At 44.6% G+C, this 26,772-nt stretch overlaps 1 protein-coding gene across 1 annotated transcript; it reads right to left on the bottom strand.

The window, feature by feature from the left end:
• Nucleotides 1–229: 229 nt before the first annotated feature.
• On the bottom strand, nucleotides 230–26,167 carry LOC123760033 (glucose dehydrogenase [FAD, quinone]). Its single transcript, XM_069325412.1, has 14 exons — nucleotides 25,814–26,167; nucleotides 14,956–15,232; nucleotides 14,219–14,421; nucleotides 13,824–14,013; nucleotides 10,627–10,761; nucleotides 10,354–10,475; nucleotides 9,868–9,924; nucleotides 8,682–8,795; nucleotides 6,549–6,705; nucleotides 4,741–4,898; nucleotides 4,392–4,569; nucleotides 3,379–3,452; nucleotides 2,932–3,083; nucleotides 230–2,622 (listed from the first exon to the last, which is right to left on the bottom strand). The coding sequence occupies exons 2-14, from the start codon at nucleotides 15,086–15,088 to the stop codon at nucleotides 2,472–2,474; spliced, it is 1,824 nt and encodes a 607-aa protein (XP_069181513.1). The 5' UTR covers nucleotides 15,089–15,232; nucleotides 25,814–26,167; the 3' UTR covers nucleotides 230–2,471.
• Nucleotides 26,168–26,772: the final 605 nt, after the last annotated feature.

Below are 26,772 nucleotides of genomic sequence, written 5' to 3'. Positions count from 1 at the left end.
TGGGTGATTTAAGAGCAATTAAGACGCGCCCAACTGTCTTATAGTCGGCTGCCCGGGGAGGAATAGGCCCCAATCAGTCCTCGATTGCGAATCTCGGACATTCACACCAGCGACCCCCTCCCACCCCCAATCAGATCCAAGATAGTCGGTGATTACTGAACTACTTAGCTTAGCCGAGCCTTTCTTCTCTTTAAGGAAACATTAAAAATGTTTTTTATTCCGTTATTATCATATATTTTAATTGACACACATTACAAATTTAGTTTTATGTGTAGTGAACTGATGAATGCACACAACTCATCACCTTATACATGGATGACCTACTAATGAATATGCACAGTTAATGATATAATTTAATGAATGAATGAATACATTTGTATAATATATTTCAAGTTTGGGTTTATGCACGATTGATGATTATAGACTTTAAAAATATATGGCATCATAAACCTTTAATGTACAGAAGCTGATGATTTTATATATATGTGTAAGCATGTATGTATGTATGAATGTAAATATGTACGTATATATACATAATGATATGAATGAAAAATCTATATGAACGATGGTTGTATTATCTAAAACAATATTTACTTAATAGAAGTTGTTTAGGGGGTGACGACTTGAGCATCATAGCATCTATAATCTCCAAGACGAACACTGAAGAACATGATCTTGAGAGTAAAGAGGCTGTTTGCGTCTTTCGGAATCAGGTTTCAGGCTGAACTTGAGCATCATAGCATCTATAATCTCCAAGACAAACACTGAAGAACATGATCTTGACAGTAAAGAGGCTGTTTGCGTCTTTCGGAATCAGGTTTCAGGCTGAACTTGAGCATCATAGCATCTATAATCTCCAAGACGAACACTGAAGAACATGATCTTGACAGTAAAGAGGCTGTTTGCGTCTTTCGGAATCAGGTTTCAGGCTGAACTTGAGCATCATAGCATCTATAATCTCCAAGACGAACACTGAAGAACATGATCTTGAGAGTAAAGAGGCTGTTTGCGTCTTTTGGAATCAGGTTTCAGGCTGAACTTGAGCATCATAGCATCTATAACCTCCAAGACGAACACTGAAGAACATGATCTTGACAGTAAAGATGCTGTTTGCGTCTTTCGGAATCAGGTTTCAGGCTGAAGACGCCGGTTGATACATACGCGAAAATAACCACATGGGAAAAGAGACGTTATAATTCTCCTTGTTAACTCGTTACAGGCACAAAGTACAGGGTAATGTAGTAGCTGGGGACGTGAAGACTTAACCACAAGCTAGAAGATGAGGAGACGACGACGTTTCGGTTCAGAAGATGAGGCGACGTTTCGGTCTAGAAGATGAGGCGACGTTTCGGTCTAGAAGATGGGAAGACGACGACGTTTCGGTCTAGAAGATGGGAAGACGACGACGTTTCGGTCTAGAAGATGGGAAGACGACGACGTTTCGGTCTAGAAGATGAGACGACGTTTCGGTTCAGAAGATGAGGCGACGTTTTGGTCTAGAAGATGGGAAGACGACGACGTTTCGGTTCAGAAGATGAGGCGACGTTTCGGTCTAGAAGATGGGAAGACGACGACGTTTCGGTCTAGAAGATGGAAAGACGACGACGTTTCGGTCTAGAAGATGAGACGACGTTTCGGTCCAGAATATGAAGCGACGTTTCGGTCTAGAAGATGGGAAGACGACGACGTTTCGGTCTAGAAGATGAGAAGACGTTTCGGTCTAGAAGATGGGAAGACGACGACGTTTCGGTCCAGAAGATGAGGAGACGACGACCTTTTGGTCCAGAATATGAAGAGACGACGACGTTTCGGTCCAGAATATGAAGAGACGACGACGTTTCGGTCCAGAAGATGAGGAGACGACGACCTTTTGGTCCAGAAGGTGAGACGACGTTTCGGTCTAGAAGATGGGAAGACGACGACGTTTCGGTCTAGAAGATGGGAAGACGACGACGTTTCGATCCAGAAGATGAGGAGACGACGACGTTTCAGTCCAGAAGATATAGAAAACGACGACGTAGATGTGGGGTTGTTTCAAGCGCAGGTTAAACATATGGTTTTGGTTTCGTACAGTCGGGGGGGACAGGAAGCCTGTGGTTATTTCAGCATATCCAAATGGCGAGTGCTTATTCTATTTCTTATATGTTTGTGTGTTACAAATTAATACACAAGCGTCAAAGAACACTGAGAATCTATTAACTTGCACACTGAAATAATACTGAAATGTATCTATCAGGAAAATACTGAGGTTATGGAATGGGATCGAACTAGCGTCCCTGGACTCTCCAATATGTATTCATCTATACGTTTCTCTTAAATGACATTCATCACATTATCCCAAATAGGGAGACCCTAGGCTCTATTTTGATGACGTGCAAATCTCTCTTCAGATTTCTGAAGAAGGGATCGGAAGAGAGATTTCAAGGGAGCGTGAAGGGCAGATCCCTTCACGCTCTGAAGGGATCTGCCCTTCAGAGCGTGTAGAGAGGGACACCCCAGTCCTCCTTGATGATATCGGCGGCCTTCTCGCCGATCATGATAACCGGAGCGTTAGTATTGCCGGATGTTATGAGCGGCATGATAGAGGCGTCCACCACCCGCAGGCCGGACACACCGCGCACCCTGTGGAGGGAAATACAGGTTGAGTGTAAATTTCACAGGATTCTGGACCCGCTTCAGCTCTCACTCATGGTGGTGTAATGCACGTCATCTTACTCTCCGGTGTCTACCTTACTCCACGTCACCAGGGAAGGGAGGTAACTTGCATTACACACAGAAATCACAATAGCGTGATGTATCACATAAAAACAAGGGCCGTGACGAGGACTCGAACCTACATCCGAGAGCATCCCAGACGCTGCCTTAACTCGCATGCATCAACATCAAAACAAAAGAAGAAGGGTGAGGCTGAGTACGATGGTAGAGACCTACTTTAGAGTGTGGTCGACGACGCTGTAAGGGTCGGAGGCGGGGCCCATCTTGCAGGAGCCGGCTGGGTGGAAGGTGGTCTTGGCCATGTGCCGGATGTAGCAGGCCCAGTACTCATCCGATCCAAACACCTGGTGTTCACACCCCGGCAACACCTGCAAACACACGCACGTAGTTACCACAGTTGCTAAAGCGGTTTCCAACTTGAATGAGTCCAATTAAACTCATCAAGCAGTTGCTGTTTGCATACCTCACCAAGACACCTGTTTATAAGGACATTATCTTCAAGATAGCTATCGGAAACACATTTGATGTTATCAACCTTCCTGTAACACGTGTATACATTCCATCCTGCCATTTAAGTACACATCTAGTGAAAAACAGGTCAACCAAAGCTCTATATTTACACCTCTGATACCAATTTATCACATGCTTAAAAATACACTGTACCTTATCGTGAAATTTGGCACCATTATCTATTCTCAAGGCCGGAGTGTCCCCTACAGCCAGTGAAAACTTGATACCTGTGGAGAAGCGTGAATTAAATTATATTTTCGTGCAATTTAGTAACAAGTACTTGCTAAATACCTAAAGGGAAGGTGAAAGGTCAAGCTTGAAATTCATATTTATTTGGTATTTGGGAGGGAAATGGATTGGGAAACTTATCTCGATAAATCAAAGAGCAGCTTAAGTTCGTTGTTAACTTGATGGTGGAGGGGGAGATGATGAGGGCCAAGGTTAACATGGTGCTTGAAGGGAGAACTTGAGACCAAGATTAAATTGATGTTTGATGAGACAATACAGATTTTAACTTAATGCCTAAAACGGACATTATGAGGTTAATATTCATTCGATATATATACATTGGCATGTATATGTCATGTATATGTCGATGTATATTCGATAATATACATTGGACAGGAGAACTGTAAAATACACAACAACTTATTACCTGGAAAGGACAATGCAAAAATAATATTGACCCATGCCTGGAAATACAGACATATTTCAGCATAATACCTGTGGACGAAGGAAGATCACTATCAACAATGCATCCAAAGACTGAGATCAGTATTACCTTCACCCATCTAATGGTGGTGAAAATAGTGATAATATTGTTGTCGTTATAGATTCAGCTACTCGGAACAAGTTCCAAGTAGCACGGGCTATGGTGAGCCCGTAACTTGCCTGGCACAGGAGCAGGGCAAATAGCACGGGCCATGGTGAGCCCGTAGTGGACTTACCTGGTACAAGAGCGGTGCTGTGGGTGATAATATGATTGATTGATGAAGATTAAGCCACCCAAAAGGTGGCACGGGCATGAATAGCCCGTAAGTGGTGGCCCTTTTGAGCCATTACTAGTATCAATAGATGATACTGGAGATCTGTGGAGGTGGTGATAATATTAACCCGTGAACCTTTTATACCCCAAATGAGGTGACACGAATACCAACGATACCTACCTCTAATTAAGGTTTTAACGTCATCCGGATGACTGAGGTAGTTGGGATCAATGAGCGGAGCAGCCTTGGGATTGCTGGAGCTGAGTCTGACCGTGCCTCGGCTCTTGGGCCGGGTCAGCATGGGCCCGATGGTGAAGCCCTCGAGACCCACCAGCGGCAAATAATGTTTGGCGAACAGCTGGTGAAAGGAGAACGGATTACGTGAAAGTGAACTGTCAACGACATAGAGAGAGAGAGAGAGAGAGAGAGAGAGAGAGAGAGAGAGAGAGAGAGAGAGAGAGAGAGAGAGAGAGAGAGAGAGAGATAATTATCAAGGGGAACATAGAAGCACCACGACTCCCCCACTTACATCTCTCCTGTAGCCGATGCCGTCGGTGATGAAGAGTCCGTAGTCGAGGGCTGGCGTCCCCGACACGAAGAGAAACTGGAGATCGGGCCAGTACGGGTCACCCTCCTCCGCCAGGCTCCAGGCGTTCACCTCCACACCGAAGGGACACGTCAGAGGTCCTGCGATCGTCGTGGCAAAGGAATAATTATATGCACGCTATGTTTTGCAAAAAATCTATTTCTGACACATTGTAAGTGTGAATAATCGATAGATAGATAGATAGCATGGCTACGTGCATGGGTGGTTAGAGGATATAAGCGGAGTTTAATGTCTTTGCCTTTGAGGAATATTTTAGGAAAATGAAGTGTCTGAAGCAGCAGCATATTTTAAGAAGCTCTCGCAAGCTTCTCTCAGGAAGTATATATATATTAGGAAGCATTTACATGCTTTTCTAACGTAGTAACATATATTAGGAAGCTTTCACAAGTTTCTCTAACACGATAACATATATTAGAAAGATGTTATATATGTCATTTCCTGTGTTACTATCACGACACATGGATACTGTTGAAAATTATGAAATCTGAGGAGAAGATTTGGACTCTCACGAGAGGAAAGATAATCTACACGCAAATATTATAAATGGAAACCTCTGATTTGCATCATTTGTCATCATATCGGTAACTATTTTACTTAGTATTTGATCAATATATGGTAGGATGACCCATCGGTCATCCTCACTGTCCTGAGTGGTAGTGAATGTGAGCACCATCCTCACTGTACGTCCTGAGTGGCAGTGAATATGAGCACCATCCTCACTGTACGTCCTGAGTGGCAGTGAATGTGAGCACCATCCTCACTGTACGTCCTGAGGGGCAGTGAATGTGAGCACCATCCTCACTGTACGTCCTGAGGGGCAGTGAATGTGAGCACCATCCTCACTGTACGTCCTGAGGGGCAGTGAATATGAGCACCATCCTCACTGAACGTCCTGAGGGGCAGTGAATATGAGCACCATCCTCACTGTACGTCCTGAGGGGCAGTGAATATGAGCACCATCCTCACTGTACGTCCTGAGGGACAGTGAATATGAGCACCATCCTCAGTGTACGTCCTGAGTGGCAGTGAATATGAGCACCATCCTCACTGTACGTCCTGAGGGGCAGTGAATATGAGCACCATCCTCACTGTACGTCCTGAGGGGCAGTGAATATGAGCACCATCCTCACTGTACGTCCTGAGGGGCAGTGAATATGAGCACCATCCTCACTGTACGTCCTGAGGGGCAGTGAATATGAGCACCATCCTCACTGTACGTCCTGAGGGGCAGTGAATATGAGCACCATCCTCACTGTACGCCCTGAGTGGCAGTGAATATGAGCACCATCCTCACTGTACGTCCTGAGGGGCAGTGAATATGAGCACCATCCTCACTGTACGTCCTGAGGGGCAGTGAATATGAGCACCATCCTCACTGTACGTCCTGAGTGGCAGTGAATATGAGCACCATCCTCACTGTACGCCCTGAGTGGCAGTGAATATGAGCACCATCCTCACTGTACGTCCTGAGGGGCAGTGAATATGAGCACCATCCTCACTGTACGTCCTGAGGGGCAGTGAATATGAGCACCATCCTCACTGTACGTCCTGAGTGGCAGTGAATACGAGCACCATCCTCACTGTACGTCCTGAGTGGCAGTGAATAAGAGCACCATCCTCACTGTACGTCCTGAGGGGCAGTGAATATGAGCACCATCCCCCTCTGCAATCAGACCTAAACACAATTACTCCAAATACACAAAATCTGAAAAAGAATACTGATTACGCACCTTTTTTGTACTTGAGATATTGCTGTATGGCCTCGGGACGGGCGATACGGAATACAGAGTCACTCGAGCCTTTGTTTACTGTCCAAGATAGACCGAAGATAGACGGGTGATCCTGGAAGTTCGAACCTACGCCAGGCAGATCCTGCACCACAGGGATCTGAACCACCAGAGTTGGTCGAAGGGATATATATATATATTAGACAGAGGAATATCGAATGTCGAATATTGAATACTCTCTGTCGAATGATCGACAGTGAGTATGCTTGTCAAGTGATATGATATGTCACGAAATATATGGTCGCTGTGAGATATATTTTTTTAGGATATATCCTTGTTAGGGGGGTGGGATATGCTCGCCAGAAGATATGCTCATCGTGGGATATGGTCGTCTAGGGATATACTCAACAGGGGGTGGGGATATGCTCGTCTGGGGATATGATAGTCAAGACATCATATCTTGTCAACACGATATATGCTCATCAGAGGATATACTCGTCAGGGAGTATACTCGTAAGAATATAGAGTATTGTATATCTGAAGGAGGTAATACAATGTATTTGTTGACAAATACTCAGTAACAATTATTTGCAGTTCAAATTGTATCATCACATTCCTAAGTAATGATAGAACATTCCTAAGTGGTGGTAGTACATTCCTAAGTAATGATAGAACATTCCTAAGTGGTGGTAGTACATTCCTAAGTAATGGTGTTGATATTACTATCTATTGATAGTATTGATATGTGATATCGTACTCTATTGATAGAGTACGATATTGATATTGTTATCTAACATTGTTAGATAGCAGTAGTATGGAGCGTGATCTGGTGGGGGGAAAGGGGGGCTAAATGCAGCATATTCACATGTAAAAAATAACAGATTTAACTAATATAGCGAGAAACCTCATTCTTACAACGATTGTAGGAATGATCACTCCTAAGACGATCGTGTGAATGATCACTTGTAAGACGATCGTTTGAGGAAACACTCCTAAGACGATCGTGATAGAATGATCACTCCTAAAACGATCGTTTGAAGGATTACTCGTAAAAATCTCACAGCTGACAGCGGCCGTCACCCGTAATGGGTTTCTAGTGGAACTAGAGAGGGGGACCTCGCATCCTGGGGAAGGTTTCTAGTGGAACTAGGGGGGACCTCGTATCCTGGGGGAGGTTTCTAGTAGAACTAGGGGGGACCTCGTATCCTGGGGGAGGTTTCTAGTAGAACTAGGGGGGACCTCGCATCCTGGGGAAGGTTTCTAGTGGAACTAGGGGGGACCTCGCATCCTGGGGAAGGTTTCTAGTGGAAATAGGGGGGACCTCGCATCCTGGGGAAGGTTTCTAGTAGAACTAGGGGGGACCTCGCATCCTGGGGAAGGTTTCTAGTGGAAATAGGGGGGACCTCGTATCCTGGGGGAGGTTTCTAGTGAAACTAGGGGAGAACCTCGTATCCTCAGGAAGGTTTTTGGTGGAACTAGGGGGGGGGACCTCACATCCTGGGGGGAGGTTTCTAATAGAACTAGGAAGGACCTCACATCCTGGGGAAGGTTTCTAATGGAACTAGGGGGGTTACCTTGTATCCTAGAGAAGCAGTAACGGGCCTGGAGGAACTCGTTATACCTAAATACCGGCTTTCTGTCCCGGGTAACGGGAATAACATACCAAAACAGCTTTAATAAGTAGTAACGTTTGGGGAGGCCACCTTGACCTTAAAACCTGAAAGGCCCAGCGTAAAATTGTAATTAAGAAGCAATAAGATGCTTATCTTAACATACTAAGAAGGTTAGGTGAGGTCGGTGTTTTCTATGAAGCTTTTCAAGGTAAACTAAAATATTCACAATCAATCACATATGCACTTATTAAATAAGCCAATATTGACAGTAAGCAAGTGCGAGAACGGGATGCACGCTGAATAGGGGAGCAGTGTGTTAAGGGATACGGGGCAAGGTCAGTCAGTAACTCACGCTGAATAGGGGAGCAGTGTGTTAAGGGATACGGGGCAAGGTCAGCCAGTAACTCACGCTGAATAGGGGAGCAGTGTGTTAAGGGATACGGGGCAAGGTCAGTCAGTAACTCACGCTGAATAGGGGAGCAGTGTGTTAAGGGATACGGGGCAAGGTCAGCCAGTAACTCACGCCGTGCTGCTGAAGGTGGGAAGCTGGTCCTACGCCAGACAGCATAAGGAGCTGCGGGGATCCCACGGCACCAGCAGACACTATCACTTCCCGGTGAGCCAAAACTGTTCGGATCTGACGCAAGGAGAGAGAGAGAGAAAGATGCTGTTTTCATGTGTTGGTTGAGGGTGCCCGTGGGAGGCTTATTGTAATTGGCACATGTTAGCTTGGGTGTTAAAACATGTGTTAATTGTGATTTCAAGCTGAAATGAACTACAGGAACTTGTACCAATGAACCCTTCTGTTAACAGATTCTGATATACAGATATACAGATGTGATGTTAACAGACTCTGATATGATATTTTTTGGTATACTCTTGGTATACTCCTGGTATATGATCTTCAAAAACTTGAGCTATGCCTTGAGCTTGAAAACTTGAGCTCCAAAGGATACCTGATCAACCAGGCTGTGACTCATACATCAGGCTGCGAGCAGCCGCGTCTAACAGCCTGGTTGATCAGTCCAGCAACCAGGAGGCCTGGTCGACGACCGGGCCGCGGGGATACTAAGCCCCGGAAGCACCTCAAGGTAGCCTCAAGGTATGCCCCTGACAGAGGCAGAATTTTGGTTTTCTCAAGTGTAACATTCGAATGTGTCAAAGTTACTTTCAAACTGTTTCTAGATCTTATATGTTTTCCGTTCTAATTTGCGTTGAACAAGCACTATATTATACTTACATAATAAAGATTATACCATTTGCTTTTAGTACTGATACTGTTAATACAGTACCAATGCTGATACTGTATTTCAGTACTGATACTGTATTTTAGACAAAATACAGTTAATGATAAAATAACACTAGTTGATAATTCTATATTAAATAAAATAAAATCCCATTTTTTTTAATTGAGTGCAAATTTAAGGTGATAGCTACAGTTTAGTTTAATTGGTTTTTTATGGACCCCACACTGATCAAGTGGCCTATTTTGGACCCCACACTGATCAAGTGGCCTATTACGGACCCCTTCCTGCAAACGATAAAAGAAATTTTATGTAATCACGTAATGGGGTCAGGAACTGGACCCCAGTGTTATTTAAACTTCGCAATTTAATTTTCCAAGACGCAGAGAGAGAGAGAGAGAGAGAGAGAGAGAGAGAGAGAGAGAGCTCTGTCACAGGTCTGTCTCAACAGACTCCGGTACCCACCTGTCCAGCCTGCTCAAAGCGGACACCAACAGCTCGCTTGTACTTGTCAAACAGGACCTGGAATAGAATATAAGCATTTGTACGTACATGTCAGGTAGAGAGGTTATGTAAGAATATTTGTTCTATTTCATTACTCATGTATGTCGGTACCTTGCTGAGTGGTACCTAGCTGAGTGGTACCTTGCTGAGTGGTACCTAGCTGAGTGGTACCTTGCTGAGTGGTACCTTGTGTGCTTAGGTAAGAGGTGTTCTTAATTAGAGAATGAATCTTGGTGAAGATTGAACCTGAATGGGAAGTGTATCTGTGTGGCGTGGGCGTGAGTACCTGTGTGACGTGGGCGTGAGTACCTGAGTGACGTGGGCGTGAGTACCTGTGTGGCGTGGGCGTGAGTACCTGGGTGGCATGGACGTGAGTACCTGTGTGGCGTGGGCGTGAGTACCTGAGTAGCGTGGGCGTGAGTACCTGAGTAGCAAGGGCGTGAGTACCTGAGTAGCGTGGGCGCGCCAGGCGACATGCAGATTAGGGCGTGCCGCTGCGGGCTTAATATACCCCTCGGCCGTGTTGCCCCGCCGCCCATCACGCTGCGTCATGTCGGGGATGGAGAAACCTGACGCAAAAGACGCATTAATGCTTCCTAACACCATAAAATATCCCTCCCATTATACCAGTAAAGCAAACTATTAATAACAGCGGCCTTAAACAGCCACATCGTTTTCCAGAGGTGGGAAAAGCCTTAATTCACGTGGAAAGCAACTCACCGATCTGTTCGGGTCCATTGGGATCTATGATGGGGTAGCCGAGCTGCTGACCAGCCCTGAGGATGGCGTGCATGATTGGCGTACCCCAGCGCTTGTCGTCCACACTGGATGGACCCCCGAACCCGTGGTACGAGGCTGTTCAACCCACAGTGAACCGGGGTAGGGAGAGAGACAAAGAGAGAGAATCATGTTTAGTTGAATTCTTTTCTCAGGGTATATATATTACCTGCCTTTATATGATATATATATATATATATATATATATATATATATATATATATATATATATATATATATATATATATATATATATATGCTTGTCACTTGGACTAGATACAAATGTCGCTCTAAGCAGCTTAAACTCGTTACGATAAGTGGAGCGAGGACGATACTATGCGGGCCATCTGAAAGGGCCAAGGCCACCTGGGTACCTAGAGTGGGCCAGCACCAGCTGCTGGCCCACTCTAGTCACCTCATGCTGGTGGTGGTGAAGTTTTCAGCGCTGGTGACCACCTTGACCAGCGCGGGCAAGCTTGTGCCTTCCGCGTAGTTGAATTAGATGTACAGTGTAAGCAAAAGCAAAAAGGCAGCTTTCAAGGAGGAAGTAGGAACAATGTTTGTGGATAGTGACTTGCTTACACTGTAGCAACTTATGTGGAACATGACAACTTATAAGGAACGAGGTAACTTATAAGGAACACGGCAACTTATAAGGAACGAGGTAACTTATAAGGAACACGGCAACTTATAAGGAACGAGGTAACTTATAAGAAACACGGCAACTTACAAAGAAAGCAGCAACAAACATGGAAAGTATTACAAATATTAAGATAATTTGTCAAGCAAGAAAGTGGTCAACTGCAGCTGGAAATCACCAAAAAAAAAAATATGTGGCTTATTAGAAATTGCTTTTGACTTTATAAGATGACGAAAACTACTGAAATTTGCCCAATAATTCGATAAAATTATGATAAACATGTATCATGCATGAGAATATTTGACATTTGATATGACTTGATAATATGGGACAAAACTTGATCATATATATATATATATGACACGCATTGACAATGGACGATGACGGATTGAACTTTGACACTTTCACTCTATACGTGTGTTAGTTTTTTTTTTTTTTTTTTTTTTTTTTTGAGATATATACAAGAGTTGTTACATTCTTGTACAGCCACTAGTACGCGTAGCGTTTCGGGCAGGTCCTTAATCCTACGGTCCCTGGAATACGATCCCCTGCCGCGAAGAATCGTTTTTTCATCCAAGTACACATTTTACTGTTGCGTTAAACAGAGGCTACAGTTAAGGAATTGCGCCCAGTAAATCCTCCCCGGCCAGGATACGAACCCATGACATAGCGCTCGCGGAACGCCAGGCGAGTGTCTTACCACTACACCACGGAGACTGCAAGTTAGGTCAGTGTGTCACACTCCAGCCACTAAAACAACCAATCAGTGAAAAATTGATATGAAGACCATTACAAATATCTAAACTAATGGTTATCTTGAGATGATTTCGGGGCTTTTTTTTTTTTTTTTAGTGTCCCCGCGGCCCGGTCCTCGACCAGGCCTCCACCCCCAGGAAGCAGCCCGTGACAGCTGACTAACACCCAGGTACCTATTTTACTGCTAGGTAACAGGGGCATCAGGGTGAAAGAAACTCTTCCCATTGTTTCTTTCCGGCGCCCGGGATCGAACCCGGGACCACAGGATCACAAGTCCAGCGTGCTGTCCGCTCGGGCGACCGGCTCCCCCGGAATAAGAATTTGTGGAATAAGAATTTGTTCAAAATTACGTCTACCTAACTCGATTCATTTATCTTTCCAGTGAACAATAAATATTCTTATATCCGATGAGCTAAGTCTCAGACGAATGAGCAATAATCACCGTGCCTATAAGTCTCTATATAATCACTAATCAGTGGCAGTTGTAAATGTGACGCTCCCCGCTAATTGCCTTGACAAGTATATGGGTATATGCCCAGTGCCCAGCGCCCAGACGTTGGCAAACTTGCCCTTGACTGAAGGCCAGCATGACTTGACAGCTTTCTCTCAGAGCGTCATGCCAAGTCATTGGATTATATTCCAATTACTTCCTTACTGATTTGTTCATTTAAATGGCGTATTTCCTTGACCCTATCTTGGCTGCAGCTACTCTCAGCGTCCTTGATATGTAAGTGAAAAAGTTTCTTGGTATTTAGATTTACGTTATATCGCGCTCTATTTCTCCAGGGCGTTATCACTCTCTCTTTCTGTAGCCTCGTGACCCTGTAACCTGCCAAGCCCTAGTAGCTGTGTATGTTTAAAATTATATCTGTCAGTATCTGCTGTGCTTTTGTTTTGTGTTTAGGTAGATTGGCTGCACATTCCTGAGTGACCTCCACGCTCACCTCCCGCCCGTGGTGGGCTCCACACTATCCCCTTGACCTCCACGCCCATTTTTTAAACCTCATCCCAAAGCGTTTCTGGCTGCGACTTCTCGCCTTGTCCTTGTGGCTCATGGGGTCCCGCATGTTGCTTTCACCTCCACCCCTGTCTCCCCCGCCGACGTCACGTCACCCCTGCTCTCTCTCCCCGTCCACGTCACCCCTGCTCTGTCTTCCCGCCCACGCCCCGTCACCCCTGCTCAGTCTTCCCGCCCACGCCCCGTCACCCCTGCTCTGTCTTCCCGCCCACGCCCCGTCACCCCTGCTCTGTCTCCCCGCCCACGCCCCGTCACCCCTGCTCTGTCTTCCCGCCCACGCCCCGTCACCCCTGCTCTGTCTTCCCGCCCACGCCCCGTCACCCCTGCTCTGTCTTCCCGCCCACGCCCCGTCACCCCTGCTCAGTCTTCCCGCCCACGCCCCGTCACCCCTGCTCAGTCTTCCCGCCCACGCCCCGTCACCCCTGCTCTGTCTTCCCGCCCACGCCCCGTCACCCCTGCCCTGTCTTCCCGCCAGTTATCGTTCAGTGAAACCCTTACGCCATCATAGCCATATAGCAGCAGTGTATATGATTCTCTTTACTGGAACCCGAGCTTAGTGTCGACGGCAGACGTGTACCCCCACGTCAGTACCAATACTCAACAGGCATTTGTCCATCTAAACAATTTCATATTTCCTGTTTCTGACGCGTTGCCTCCTTTCGTAAGACGTAATATATGTTATAGATCATTTGCGTATTTGTATATATATATATACCCTTCGCTAACCTGTTTTGGCATTGCGGGTTCCTCTGTAGTCCTCGGCCTTTTTGAAGTACTTGAGTACGTGCTGGTAGCCCCAGCCTGGGTTACCCATCGCCTCCCAGTTGTCGAAGTCGCGCCTGTTGCCTCGGACGTACATCATCCAGTTGACGGTGGAGGAGCCGCCTAGAGTTTTACCGAGAGGGAAGTGACATGCCTGAAGGAGCAGGGGAAGGCAGTAGTGAAACGTCGTGGCGAATATAAATGAAGGTTTAAATATACATTTGTGAAAGCAGCAGCGAAATGGTATAAGGGATTAACTGTCCTAAAGACTGTAGTCGGCAACGCGTAAGTCACTTGTGGCGGGATACTTAAAGTCGTCCTCGAAGTCAGATAATCCGAGTTTCTGGAGGGATACTTACATTGTTGACATAACCGAACAATCCGTGCTTCTGCGGCACAGTGAAATAATTCCAGTCAGCGTCGCTCTGCATCAGGACGACGTTGAGGGCAGGAATGACGCTCTCTGGGGGCGGTGGGCCTCCAGCCTCCAGCAGCAGTACCTTCCATTCTGGAACCTCTGACAGCCGCGCCGCCAGAATCCCTCCAGCGGTCCCGGAACCAACTGAAAGGGGGGAAACAAATGTTGTTTGAGTAACAGCGAAAACAGCATTTGTTTTTTCCAAAACAGCAGCGAAGTTTTGTTTCAGTTCAGTCTAATTTGTTGTATCGGTGGAGGAATGCAGCTTGTGTTTTAAGTGCATTCAGTGCTGTTTCAGTTGAGTCAGTGGGCTTTGTTTCAGTGGAGGATTGTTTTTTCGTGTTTCAATGCATATAGTGTCATGTTTCAGTGGCCTTACTATCCCTCCAGAGAAGTGATTCTCACAGAGAAGCCCCTTGGCTCCTCGCGGAGGTATTTAAAAGTCACGGGGGAAGGATTTACGCCAGGGGAAGGAATTGGGGTAGAAATGTCAGTCAAGGAAGGAACTCCAAAACTGGGGAGGGGAAAAAATGTACGCTGAGGAAACTTAGGATCTCAAGGGGAATTATTATGACCTGGGATTCTGAGAACCACTGCTCAAGAGTCTGGGAGATTGCTATAGGCCTTAAGTTCATCACGAGACCCAACCGGCGGGTCGTCAGCTAGACGGGGACTTACCCACGATAAAGTCGTACTGCCCAAAGAGCCTGTGGGAGGCGTCGTAGTCATGGCGGTCCTCCTGCTGCAGGATTATCGCCACGAGCAGACGGGTGATTACCCCGGGCAGGAAGCGGGTTACCCTGTATATCATTGCACTCTGAAGAACAAGAAGGAGGTTCCCCAACAGATTATCTTCGCTATCTTCGCGAGGGGCCCCCCTAGAGGCTGAGCGTCTTGAAGTAGCTTCACTAGCACACCGATGTGGAGTAATTCCCACTCTCAGGATTTCATGTATCTGCAAAATTACAAATTAATAGTACAGAATTCGGCATGATTTCAGCACAGAGGAAGTCATTCGTCATAAATCCGTGCATAAAATCGAAATAATTTGGAAATTGTCACGAATCTTGTGGACATCAACTTGCTGATGTATGTGGTTTGTGTTCAATGTGAATTTGAAGATTGCCAGTACCTGAAGTGTACCGGTATTTGATATCCGGCCGTATACCATGCTCTAAAATGTTTAGAGATGGGCAGGTATATCAATTTTAGGGTCAGTTATACACAAGAATATTGATGTTTAGGTCTGATGCACAGTGATATCACTATTAGGATCTGGCATGCGTAATGTTATCAGTGTTGGGGGCCTTGCATGCGCAGAGACATCAATGTTTAAGGCGTGCCATATGCAGATATATCAATGTTTTGGATCTGGCATGCATAGTGACATCAATGTTTATAGGGCCTAGAGTGCAGAGAGATTTCAATGTTTAGGCTCTGTCATGAATATGGAAATTTTGGGCCTAGCATGCGTAGAGATATTAGGATCTGTCACGCGCAAAGATAACCATATCATGTATCTCAATGCTGGTGTGCCGGAGTTACGTAGCAGCTGTAAAGGGTATGAAGTTGTCAGAAGAAAGTGCCAAGCCAAAATGCCTATACAGCACTTGGACAGGATAGGCGCTGGGGGGATATGAGGACGTAGCGAAGGACAGGTGAACCCCACACAGCTACTTGGGTCATTGAAGTGGATCGAACGTCCACCTTTCCAGCACCATTTGGTCACCACTTGGTCCGGGAGACATCTCCCGTCACGCAGGGTGCAGTTGCGCCTCCACAGATCTCCAGTATCATCTTTTGATACTGGTAATGGCTCGAAAGGGCCACCACTTACGGGCTACTCATGCCCGTGCCACCTCTTGGGTGGCTTAATCTTCATCAATCAATCACCTTTCCAGTTGCAAGGTAATGCATGTACGTCCCATTCTCGGGTTTAATTTAAACCAGAACTAATTATAAATTCGACCTAGTTGGGCTGCTCTAACCAGCCATTGTTAAGACCGGTTGTCTTGCGTGACATTAGACAATAAGTATTGTCAACAGCAGCTATACAATTTGTAGCCGCTCCGTGGAAAAGATGTATGCAATACTTTCTTGAAAGACGTAATGAGGTTACAAGAGTTATAATGTAGGTTGAGTTCTTGCGTCAGGGGGCGAAGAGCTGTAGGTCGCCGTAATGGAACCGTTCTCTTGATTCGCCCCATCGTACAAAATATGGGCGTACTAAAATGCACGAACCGCAAGCTATCCCACCTAACCTAGCCAACCCACGTATAGAAAACGTGGATATTTGTGAGCCGCTACTTTTTCATAGTACCCCCATATTTTGTACGTTTGGGAACTATAGCGTAGAAAATGAGATGTATGAGCTGCTAGGAAAGGCTGACACACGGGATTCCCTTTTGTATTCCTTGGCTGCGTCCCGCTGAAGGCTGGGACGCAGAGAGAGAGAGTCAGGCGGAATAATAACATCAAAACTAAATACATAATTCATGTGAAACATATTTTGGTTATGCAGTGGGTTCGAACTCTCGTCCGTGGACTCTTACAGGTACATCACGCTCTTGTGATTTCAGGGTGTATATTATTTTTTGCCTGACTAGGCTGGCCTCAACGAATAGGCCGGTCTCAGTAGTTAGCTGGCTGGTCTCAGTAGTTAGCTGGCCGGTCTCAGTAGTTAACTGGGTGGTCTCAGTAGTTAGCTGGCCGGTCTCAGTAGTTAGCTGGCCGGTCTCAGTAGTTAGCTGGCCGGTCTCAGTAGTTAGCTGGCTGGTCTCATTTAGTGAGGTGGCCTCATTTGGTTGGGCTGATCTCGAGAAACAATCAAGCTGGTCACATACAAGCTTGGGTTGATTGTGAGTTATTCAACCATGTTTCCCACTCCCCCCACCCCCCTGTCTGTGTGTGTGTGTGTGTATTGGTTTGTTGACAAACACGTGGCTAGACAGACAGCTGGAGGCAGTGTGTGGCCAACAGGGTTGTTTACCTTGAGGGCAGCATGACAAGGGTAGCAGTTCCTGAGCAGCAAAAATGCATTTTGTACTCCTTGTTTGCCGCTCAGTTCACTTTTGTCAAGCAGCTCAGTGGCAGCTCAATTGCCGCTCAATAGCAGCTCAGTGGTTATATATATATATATATATATATATATATATATATATATATATATATATATATATATATATATATATATATATATATATATATATATATATCCTTCAGAATTCATATATCTATTACTCTTTCGTTCCTTCTATTCACTATACTCTGGTACGGCAGCGTTCACGATGCACATACTGCACTATCTGTAGTATAATACTCAAAACTCACAGCAAATTGATATATAATTATATTATAAGTATAGCATACGGGTAGCGTATTTTAAATTCCTGTCTTTTTTTTTGGGGGGGGGGGGACTCAGACAAAGTTCACAGGAAACTCCAAGTCATACTTTACGTTTTACAGGTCAGGGCTGCTTCGAAAAGAATGAAAGGCATTTGGAAATAAATGTGTGTGTGTATATATATATATATATATATATATATATATATATATATATATATATATATATGCGAACAAGCCTGAATGGTCCCCAGGACATATGCAACTGAAAACTCACACCCCAGAAGTGACTCGAACCCATACTCCCAGAAGCAATGCATCTGGTATGTACAAGACGCCTTAATCCACTTGACCATCACGACCGGACATAATGAGGTGATAGCCGAGGCTATTTGAACCACCCCACCGCCGGCACTCGGATAGTTATCTTGGGCATAGCATTTTACCAAATCACCTCATTCTTTGGGGCAACACGTGAGGAACACAAATGCGTGTTCCTCACGTGTTGCCCCAAAGAATGAGGTGATTTGGTAAAATGCTATGCCCAAGATAACTATCCGAGTGCCGGCGGTGGGGTGGTTCAAATAGCCTCGGCTATCACCTCATTATGTCCGGTCGTGATGGTCAAGTGGATTAAGGCGTCTTGTACATACCAGATGCATTGCTTCTGGGAGTATGGGTTCGAGTCACTTCTGGGGTGTGAGTTTTCAGTTATATATATATATATATATATATATATATATATATATATATATATATATACAACTTTAGAACACTTTCCCACCAGGAGACTCGAACCCTAGCCAGCACAGAAGCCTTCCAGCAACTGGCATAACAGGTACGCCTTAACCCACTCCACCACCCGCTCAGACTCTTAAAAGAGATGGTAATTTCGGAGTATTTAAATACACCAAAGATCATCACCTCCCAAGAGCACCAGAGCAAGTGAGGGGTCATTTAGACGTTAATTTCATCAAGTCCCTGTTAATATGGGAAGACACAGTGTCTATGCTTAAGGCACAACTCTTCTAAACACGAGAGTGAAGTATACAACTTTAGAACACTTTCCCACCAGGAGACTCGAACCCTAGCCAGCACAGAAGCCTTCCAGCAACTGGCATAACAGGTACGCCTTAACCCACTCCACCACCCGCTCAGACTCTTAAAAGAGATGGTAATTTCGGAGTATTTAAATACACCAAAGATCATCACCTCCCAAGAGCACCAGAGCAAGTGAGGGGTCATTTAGACGTTAATTTCATCAAGTCCCTGTTAATATGGGAAGACACAGTGTCTATGCTTAAGGCACAACTCTTCTAAACACGAGAGTGAAGTATACAACTTTAGAACACTTTCCCACCAGGAGACTCGAACCCTAGCCAGCACAGAAGCCTTCCAGCAACTGGCATAACAGGTACGCCTTAACCCACTCCACCACCCGCTCAGACTCTTAAAAGAGATGGTAATTTCGGAGTATTTAAATACACCAAAGATCATCACCTCCCAAGAGCACCAGAGCAAGTGAGGGGTCATTTAGACGTTAATTTCATCAAGTCCCTGTTAATATGGGAAGACACAGTGTCTATGCTTAAGGCACAACTCTTCTAAACACGAGAGTGAAGTATACAACTTTAGAACACTTTCCCACCAGGAGACTCGAACCCTAGCCAGCACAGAAGCCTTCCAGCAACTGGCATAACAGGTACGCCTTAACCCACTCCACCACCCGCTCAGACTCTTAAAAGAGATGGTAATTTCGGAGTATTTAAATACACCAAAGATCATCACCTCCCAAGAGCACCAGAGCAAGTGAGGGGTCATTTAGACGTTAATTTCATCAAGTCCCTGTTAATATGGGAAGACACAGTGTCTATGCTTAAGGCACAACTCTTCTAAACACGAGAGTGAAGTATACAACTTTAGAACACTTTCCCACCAGGAGACTCGAACCCTAGCCAGCACAGAAGCCTTCCAGCAACTGGCATAACAGGTACGCCTTAACCCACTCCACCACCCGCTCAGACTCTTAAAAGAGATGGTAATTTCGGAGTATTTAAATACACCAAAGATCATCACCTCCCAAGAGCACCAGAGCAAGTGAGGGGTCATTTAGACGTTAATTTCATCAAGTCCCTGTTAATATGGGAAGACACAGTGTCTATGCTTAAGGCACAACTCTTCTAAACACGAGAGTGAAGTATACAACTTTAGAACACTTTCCCACCAGGAGACTCGAACCCTAGCCAGCACAGAAGCCTTCCAGCAACTGGCATAACAGGTACGCCTTAACCCACTCCACCACCCGCTCAGACTCTTAAAAGAGATGGTAATTTCGGAGTATTTAAATACACCAAAGATCATCACCTCCCAAGAGCACCAGAGCAAGTGAGGGGTCATTTAGACGTTAATTTCATCAAGTCCCTGTTAATATGGGAAGACACAGTGTCTATGCTTAAGGCACAACTCTTCTAAACACGAGAGTGAAGTATACAACTTTAGAACACTTTCCCACCAGGAGACTCGAACCCTAGCCAGCACAGAAGCCTTCCAGCAACTGGCATAACAGGTACGCCTTAACCCACTCCACCACCCGCTCAGACTCTTAAAAGAGATGGTAATTTCGGAGTATTTAAATACACCAAAGATCATCACCTCCCAAGAGCACCAGAGCAAGTGAGGGGTCATTTAGACGTTAATTTCATCAAGTCCCTGTTAATATGGGAAGACACAGTGTCTATGCTTAAGGCACAACTCTTCTAAACACGAGAGTGAAGTATACAACTTTAGAACACTTTCCCACCAGGAGACTCGAACCCTAGCCAGCACAGAAGCCTTCCAGCAACTGGCATAACAGGTACGCCTTAACCCACTCCACCACCCGCTCAGACTCTTAAAAGAGATGGTAATTTCGGAGTATTTAAATACACCAAAGATCATCACCTCCCAAGAGCACCAGAGCAAGTGAGGGGTCATTTAGACGTTAATTTCATCAAGTCCCTGTTAATATGGGAAGACACAGTGTCTATGCTTAAGGCACAACTCTTCTAAACACGAGAGTGAAGTATACAACTTTAGAACACTTTCCCACCAGGAGACTCGAACCCTAGCCAGCACAGAAGCCTTCCAGCAACTGGCATAACAGGTACGCCTTAACCCACTCCACCACCCGCTCAGACTCTTAAAAGAGATGGTAATTTCGGAGTATTTAAATACACCAAAGATCATCACCTCCCAAGAGCACCAGAGCAAGTGAGGGGTCATTTAGACGTTAATTTCATCAAGTCCCTGTTAATATGGGAAGACACAGTGTCTATGCTTAAGGCACAACTCTTCTAAACACGAGAGTGAAGTATAAAACTTTAGAACACTTTCCCACCAGGAGACTCGAACCCTAGCCAGCACAGAAGCCTTCCAGCAACTGGCATAACAGGTACGCCTTAACCCACTCCACCACCCGCTCAGACTCTTAAAAGAGATGGTAATTTCGGAGTATTTAAATACACCAAAGATCATCACCTCCCAAGAGCACCAGAGCAAGTGAGGGGTCATTTAGACGTTAATTTCATCAAGTCCCTGTTAATATGGGAAGACACAGTGTCTATGCTTAAGGCACAACTCTTCTAAACACGAGAGTGAAGTATACAACTTTAGAACACTTTCCCACCAGGAGACTCGAACCCTAGCCAGCACAGAAGCCTTCCAGCAACTGGCATAACAGGTACGCCTTAACCCATGATCTTTGGTGTATTTAAATACTCCGAAATTACCATCTCTTTTAAGAGTCTGAGCGGGTGGTGGAGTGGGTTAAGGCGTACCTGTTATGCCAGTTGCTGGAAGGCTTCTGTGCTGGCTAGGGTTCGAGTCTCCTGGTGGGAAAGTGTTCTAAAGTTGTATACTTCACTCTCGTGTTTAGAAGAGTTGTGCCTTAAGCATAGACACTGTGTCTTCCCATATTAACAGGGACTTGATGAAATTAACGTCTAAATGACCCCTCACTTGCTCTGGTGCTCTTGGGAGGTGATGATCTTTGGTGTATTTAAATACTCCGAAATTACCATCTCTTTTAAGAGTCTGAGCGGGTGGTGGAGTGGGTTAAGGCGTACCTGTTATGCCAGTTGCTGGAAGGCTTCTGTGCTGGCTAGGGTTCGAGTCTCCTGGTGGGAAAGTGTTCTAAAGTTGTATACTTCACTCTCGTGTTTAGAAGAGTTGTGCCTTAAGCATAGACACTGTGTCTTCCCATATTAACAGGGACTTGATGAAATTAACGTCTAAATGACCCCTCACTTGCTCTGGTGCTCTTGGGAGGTGATGATCTTTGGTGTATTTAAATACTCCGAAATTACCATCTCTTTTAAGAGTCTGAGCGGGTGGTGGAGTGGGTTAAGGCGTACCTGTTATGCCAGTTGCTGGAAGGCTTCTGTGCTGGCTAGGGTTCGAGTCTCCTGGTGGGAAAGTGTTCTAAAGTTGTATACTTCACTCTCGTGTTTAGAAGAGTTGTGCCTTATATATATATATATATATATATATATATATATATATATATATATATATATATATATATATATATATATATATATATATATATATATATATATATGTATGGTTGATGTATGTGGTTGCCAGGGTGGATACACAAGTATCCACACTGTTGCCACATATATATATATATATATATATATATATATATATATATATATATATATATATATATATATATATATATATATATATATATATATATATATATAAATTACATTTATTTCCAAATCTTTGTTGTTCAAGAACGTGTTCAAGAACAACAAATATGAAGCCCTCCTGAGGGCAACAGATACGGTATACCAATAAAGGAAAGTATTCCTCTTTCACACGTAGCCCGGGGTGACGCCTCCGCACACAGTTGCCACATGTGCTTTATTCCCTATATTGCACGCATGCGCGAGTCGTCTTCGACAACCAATTAGAGAGGTTGTTGCCTGGTGATTAAGTTCGTTTTCCATTTTAGACAAAGAGGAAGTTGTTACTGGTTATTTTGGCTGTATACGCGAAAAGACACTGTTGATTCTGGTGTGTTTTTTGAGACTATAAGATACTTCTCAAAAGGATAGAGTAGCTTATGCTATATCTGCCCTCCTATTCAGGCAACCACAAAGATGTTACTGGTTCAGTTAGCAAGACAGGAAGCACACACATATTTTCATTCGATGGACAAGATAGACAGATATTCCGATCTATTCGTTCAGCTGGTAACCAAAATCGTCATTATCTCTCTGGCTATCGAATATTTTCACGATTCAAACGGTTATTGATTCTACGTATCAATCAGATTGATGTCACTTGGCTTAGATGTCACTGACGAATCATTGCGAAGTCACTATCAATCTCACTTGGTAACTAGAGCAACAGCAACATCTGAAGAAAGTGATCTAAGAGACGACTTCATTTCCAGACCGTTTATAGTCAAAGCTAATGAACATGTATGCACACACACACACACAGCTCCAAGCAATAGGCTATTAAATCAAGTTACCAAGCCTGGCTCCATGCCCGGGGAGTATAGAAGTACTCTCAGCATCCACTCCAGATATACTCTAGGTATACTAAACTGGTAAACTGTATACCTGGAGTATATTACCTTATCACCTCACCTTATTTGCAAGGCCAAGGTCGACACCTTTCACTTTCTGTACAAAAACGCTCAAGCGCCAGGGGTCGTCTCCGGCACACGAACGAGCGAGAGCCGGATGGTGGGAAATCCGGATTGAAACTTGCTCAAACAAACGAACGTGGCTATTATAGCCGGATTAACGTTATCGTCTATAACGAACGAGCGCAAGAACTCCGTATCTTCATTTTTATTCTATATTCCTATAGCGTGATGTACTCCCACAACGTAAAGTAATCCCGCAGTGTGAAGCAATCCCTTAGCGTGAAACACTTTGGAATATTATAGAGTGTTCTTGATGAATAAAATATGTATAGGATTATGTGTTGGAGGATTCTAGAGCGCATGAAAACGAGGACTATTTAAAAACTGCGCACAAGCACGCATTGACATGCGCAGTATCAATTTGATGGAAGATTCGCATGTGTAGGGGAAGTACTGGGGCCAGATTCACGAAAGTACTTACGCAAGTACTTACGATCCTGTACATCTTTTCTCAATCTTTGACGGCTTTGGTTACATTTATTAAACAGTTTACAAGCATGAAAACTTGCCAATCAACTGTTGTTATTGTTATAAACAGCCTCCTGGTGCTTCGGAGCTCATTAACTGTTTAATAATTGTAAACAAAGCCGCCAAAGATTGAGAAAAGATGTACAGGTTCGTAAGTGCTTGCGTAAGTGCTTTCGTGAATCTGCCCCCTGGTCGCTACGACGCGGTTGCTAGGACGCGGTTGCTAGGACACGGTTGCTAGGACACGGTTGCTAGGACGCGGTTGCTAGGACGCGGTTGCTAGGACACGGTTGCTAGGACGCGGTTGCTAGGACGCTATAACTAGGACAATGCTGATATAGGTGTGCCTGCGGGTCAGGATGAAAGGTCTGAATTATATATATATATATATATATATATATATATATATATATATATATATATATATATATATATATATAGTCCAAATCATCGTATTTAACCTATCATCGTCACAGCCATTTTCTGGTCATTGTCTTAGGGTCGAATAGTCTCATCTCGCTATAGTTCAACTGTCGAATATCGCCTTTATCTCACCCTAACAACAAAGGTTATTACCCTGTATAAATGCCCAACAGTATCACAACAGAGGGAGCGCAAGGAAGGCCCTGGCAACAGATAACAGAGACCGCATGACAGACCGGCATCAACAGAGACTCTGGATGACAAGCTGACGCCCAACAGAGAATTACTTTCCCCTCTTCACTTGCCTGAGTGATGAGGACTTGAACCACAGGAGAAACTCGAGACAGCTGTGAGCTTCACTCTGGTTCTGTGAGTTCTATATCATGACTCGTTCTTTTAGCTCGGAGGAGACGGGGGGAAAGGTGGGAGGGAGCTGCCTTAGGGAACACGTGACTATCGCTGTAGTATGTTGTTGTTGTTAAAGATTCGCTACCTAGAACAAAGTTCCAAGTAGCACGGGCTATGGTGAGCCCGTAGTGCCTTAACCGTAGTATATTCGCTTCTAGTTATTCCAAAAATCACTTCAAATATGACGTTTGTCGATTCGTCAGCTCTCTATTACCTCTCTCAGTTGCGCAACCATTCCGTAACAAAAATATCACGCGCTGAAAGTCATTCAGAAACGCATTGATGCTACCCTCGGCGCATATAAGTGCGCTGAATGGATATAAATTGTATTGTGATATTCACATGATGGGGAAAAACGGCTAAGTCATCCCTGCTCTTAAAACGTGCCCAGTGCAACTATTCCCAAGTGCTCATTGGGGTCAACAGCAAGTTAGTATGATGACGATGGAGACCCACATCATGATCAGGTAGCCTGATACTCAGTAAGTTGATGGTGTCATGGCCTCGTATGACCTCAGGCTGTACCGGACCAACCATCATGTTGTAATTCTGAAGGCTTTAGTGTGTCATGGAACTATGTGAAAACTACATGTTGTAGTTTATAGAGGACTACGCGACGGGGGTAGGTTAGGTAGAGCTAGCCAGCGTAGATGTAGATGTTGGTAGCCGCTCGTCCCGAACTGGGTGGAACAGGATAGAGATAACAGATACTTAGCGGGGAATTGAGGCTAAAGGTTGAAAATGGAGGAAACTACAAAGAATTTTAATACAAACGGTATTAATATATATACTATATTATATAACAGTGTCAGACCACGGAGGAAGAATTGAAACAGGAATTTCCTTAAGTATTTTCGTATATTAATACATCTTCAGAAGGAATGTACTAATGTACGAAAGCACTTAAGGAAATTCCTGCTTCAATTCTTCCTCCGTGGTCTGACGCTGTCACATTTTTCATCACGTGTTAATTTTCGTGATTTACACACACTATATTATATGTAATAATAACACACACACACACACACACACACACACACACACACACACACACACACACACACACACACACACACACACAATAATTGCAGAAACCGCTCGCTCGCTCACTTTCGATTATGAAGTAATTGCTGAATACACTACTTATGGGTCTACAATCCACTGTGAGAACGAGAGAGATTCACTTACCCGACTTAAGAGGAGTTATTCAGCTGAAGATATCGGCGCAGTGCCACTTGCAACACTTATCAGTATCACGTCACTTAAGTAGTAGGACAAGAACATTTGAAGTGAGGGCAATGTCAAGCGCACCATCTCAGGTTTTGAAAATGACTGAATTTTTTCTATATATTACAGTAACAAAACTACCGACAGTCTTGTATAACGATTTTCACATGTTGTAAAACACCTCTAAGATAGAAGTCTTTATGTTGCACTGACGACCAAACCTTTGCATAGGAAAACGAAGTAGTTGGGGTGAAGAATTTCCTTATCCCAAGTTATCACTATATTAAGCCGGTAAAACCCCCCGACAATCGACCCTCAGACTGACCAAAGGCAGACTGAATCACCCATTGCAACGCGCTTTGCTTTACCAGCCCTCAGCTCCCCACCCACCCCCTCTCCATTCCACCCCCCTCTCTCCCTCTCCCAATCCTCTCCCACCCCTCTCTCTCTCGGTGGTGGGAGGGTGTGTGTGTGTGTTTTCTTCCTGTTTGTCCTTCGCCAGCAAGGTTGTCCTGAAGTACAAGGTGTGTCGGACCAGGTTTAGTGTCAAGGGTGGACCTTCACGTCTCGCCGGACTGGGTGAGCTGTGACTGGTGTTATTCCTGGATTGCTCTTGCGTGTTAATTCTCATGGGAAGGATATGTCCTGATATTTTTTGTGGGGGGTATATATATATATATATATATATATATATATATATATATATATATATATATATATATATATATATATATATATATATATATATATATATATATACGTGTGTGTGTGATAGGGGAATGAAAGAAGAAGCAAGAAAGAGAGAGAGAGAAGAGGAAGAGTATGTAAGGATAGCTAAAAGGGAAAGAGGAGTAAGAGAACTCAAAGTGGAAGAGATAAAGGTTGAAGAAGAAGGGAAAGATGCCCCTAGCTGCTGCCAC

Source organism: Procambarus clarkii, chromosome 16 (genome assembly GCF_040958095.1).
Source record: "Procambarus clarkii isolate CNS0578487 chromosome 16, FALCON_Pclarkii_2.0, whole genome shotgun sequence".
Classification (NCBI taxonomy): domain Eukaryota; kingdom Metazoa; phylum Arthropoda; class Malacostraca; order Decapoda; family Cambaridae; genus Procambarus; species Procambarus clarkii.
The sequence above is the reverse complement of the archived record's forward strand: the minus strand, read 5'-3'. Positions and strand labels throughout refer to the sequence as shown.

What these genes read in the sequence shown, in the direction of transcription:
- LOC123760033 (XM_069325412.1), bottom strand. Translation starts at nt 15,088, where the DNA reads ATGATATACAGGGTAACCCGCTTCCTGCCCGGGGTAATCACCCGTCTG. An exon ending in CAATGGACCCGAACAGATCG is followed by an intron (nt 10,476 to 10,626) that starts GTGAGTTGCTTT and finishes CTTTTGCGTCAG; the next exon opens with GTTTCTCCATCCCCGACATG. An exon ending in GGCGCGCCCACGCTACTCAG is followed by an intron (nt 9,925 to 10,353) that starts GTACTCACGCCC and finishes ATTCTATTCCAG; the next exon opens with GTCCTGTTTGACAAGTACAA.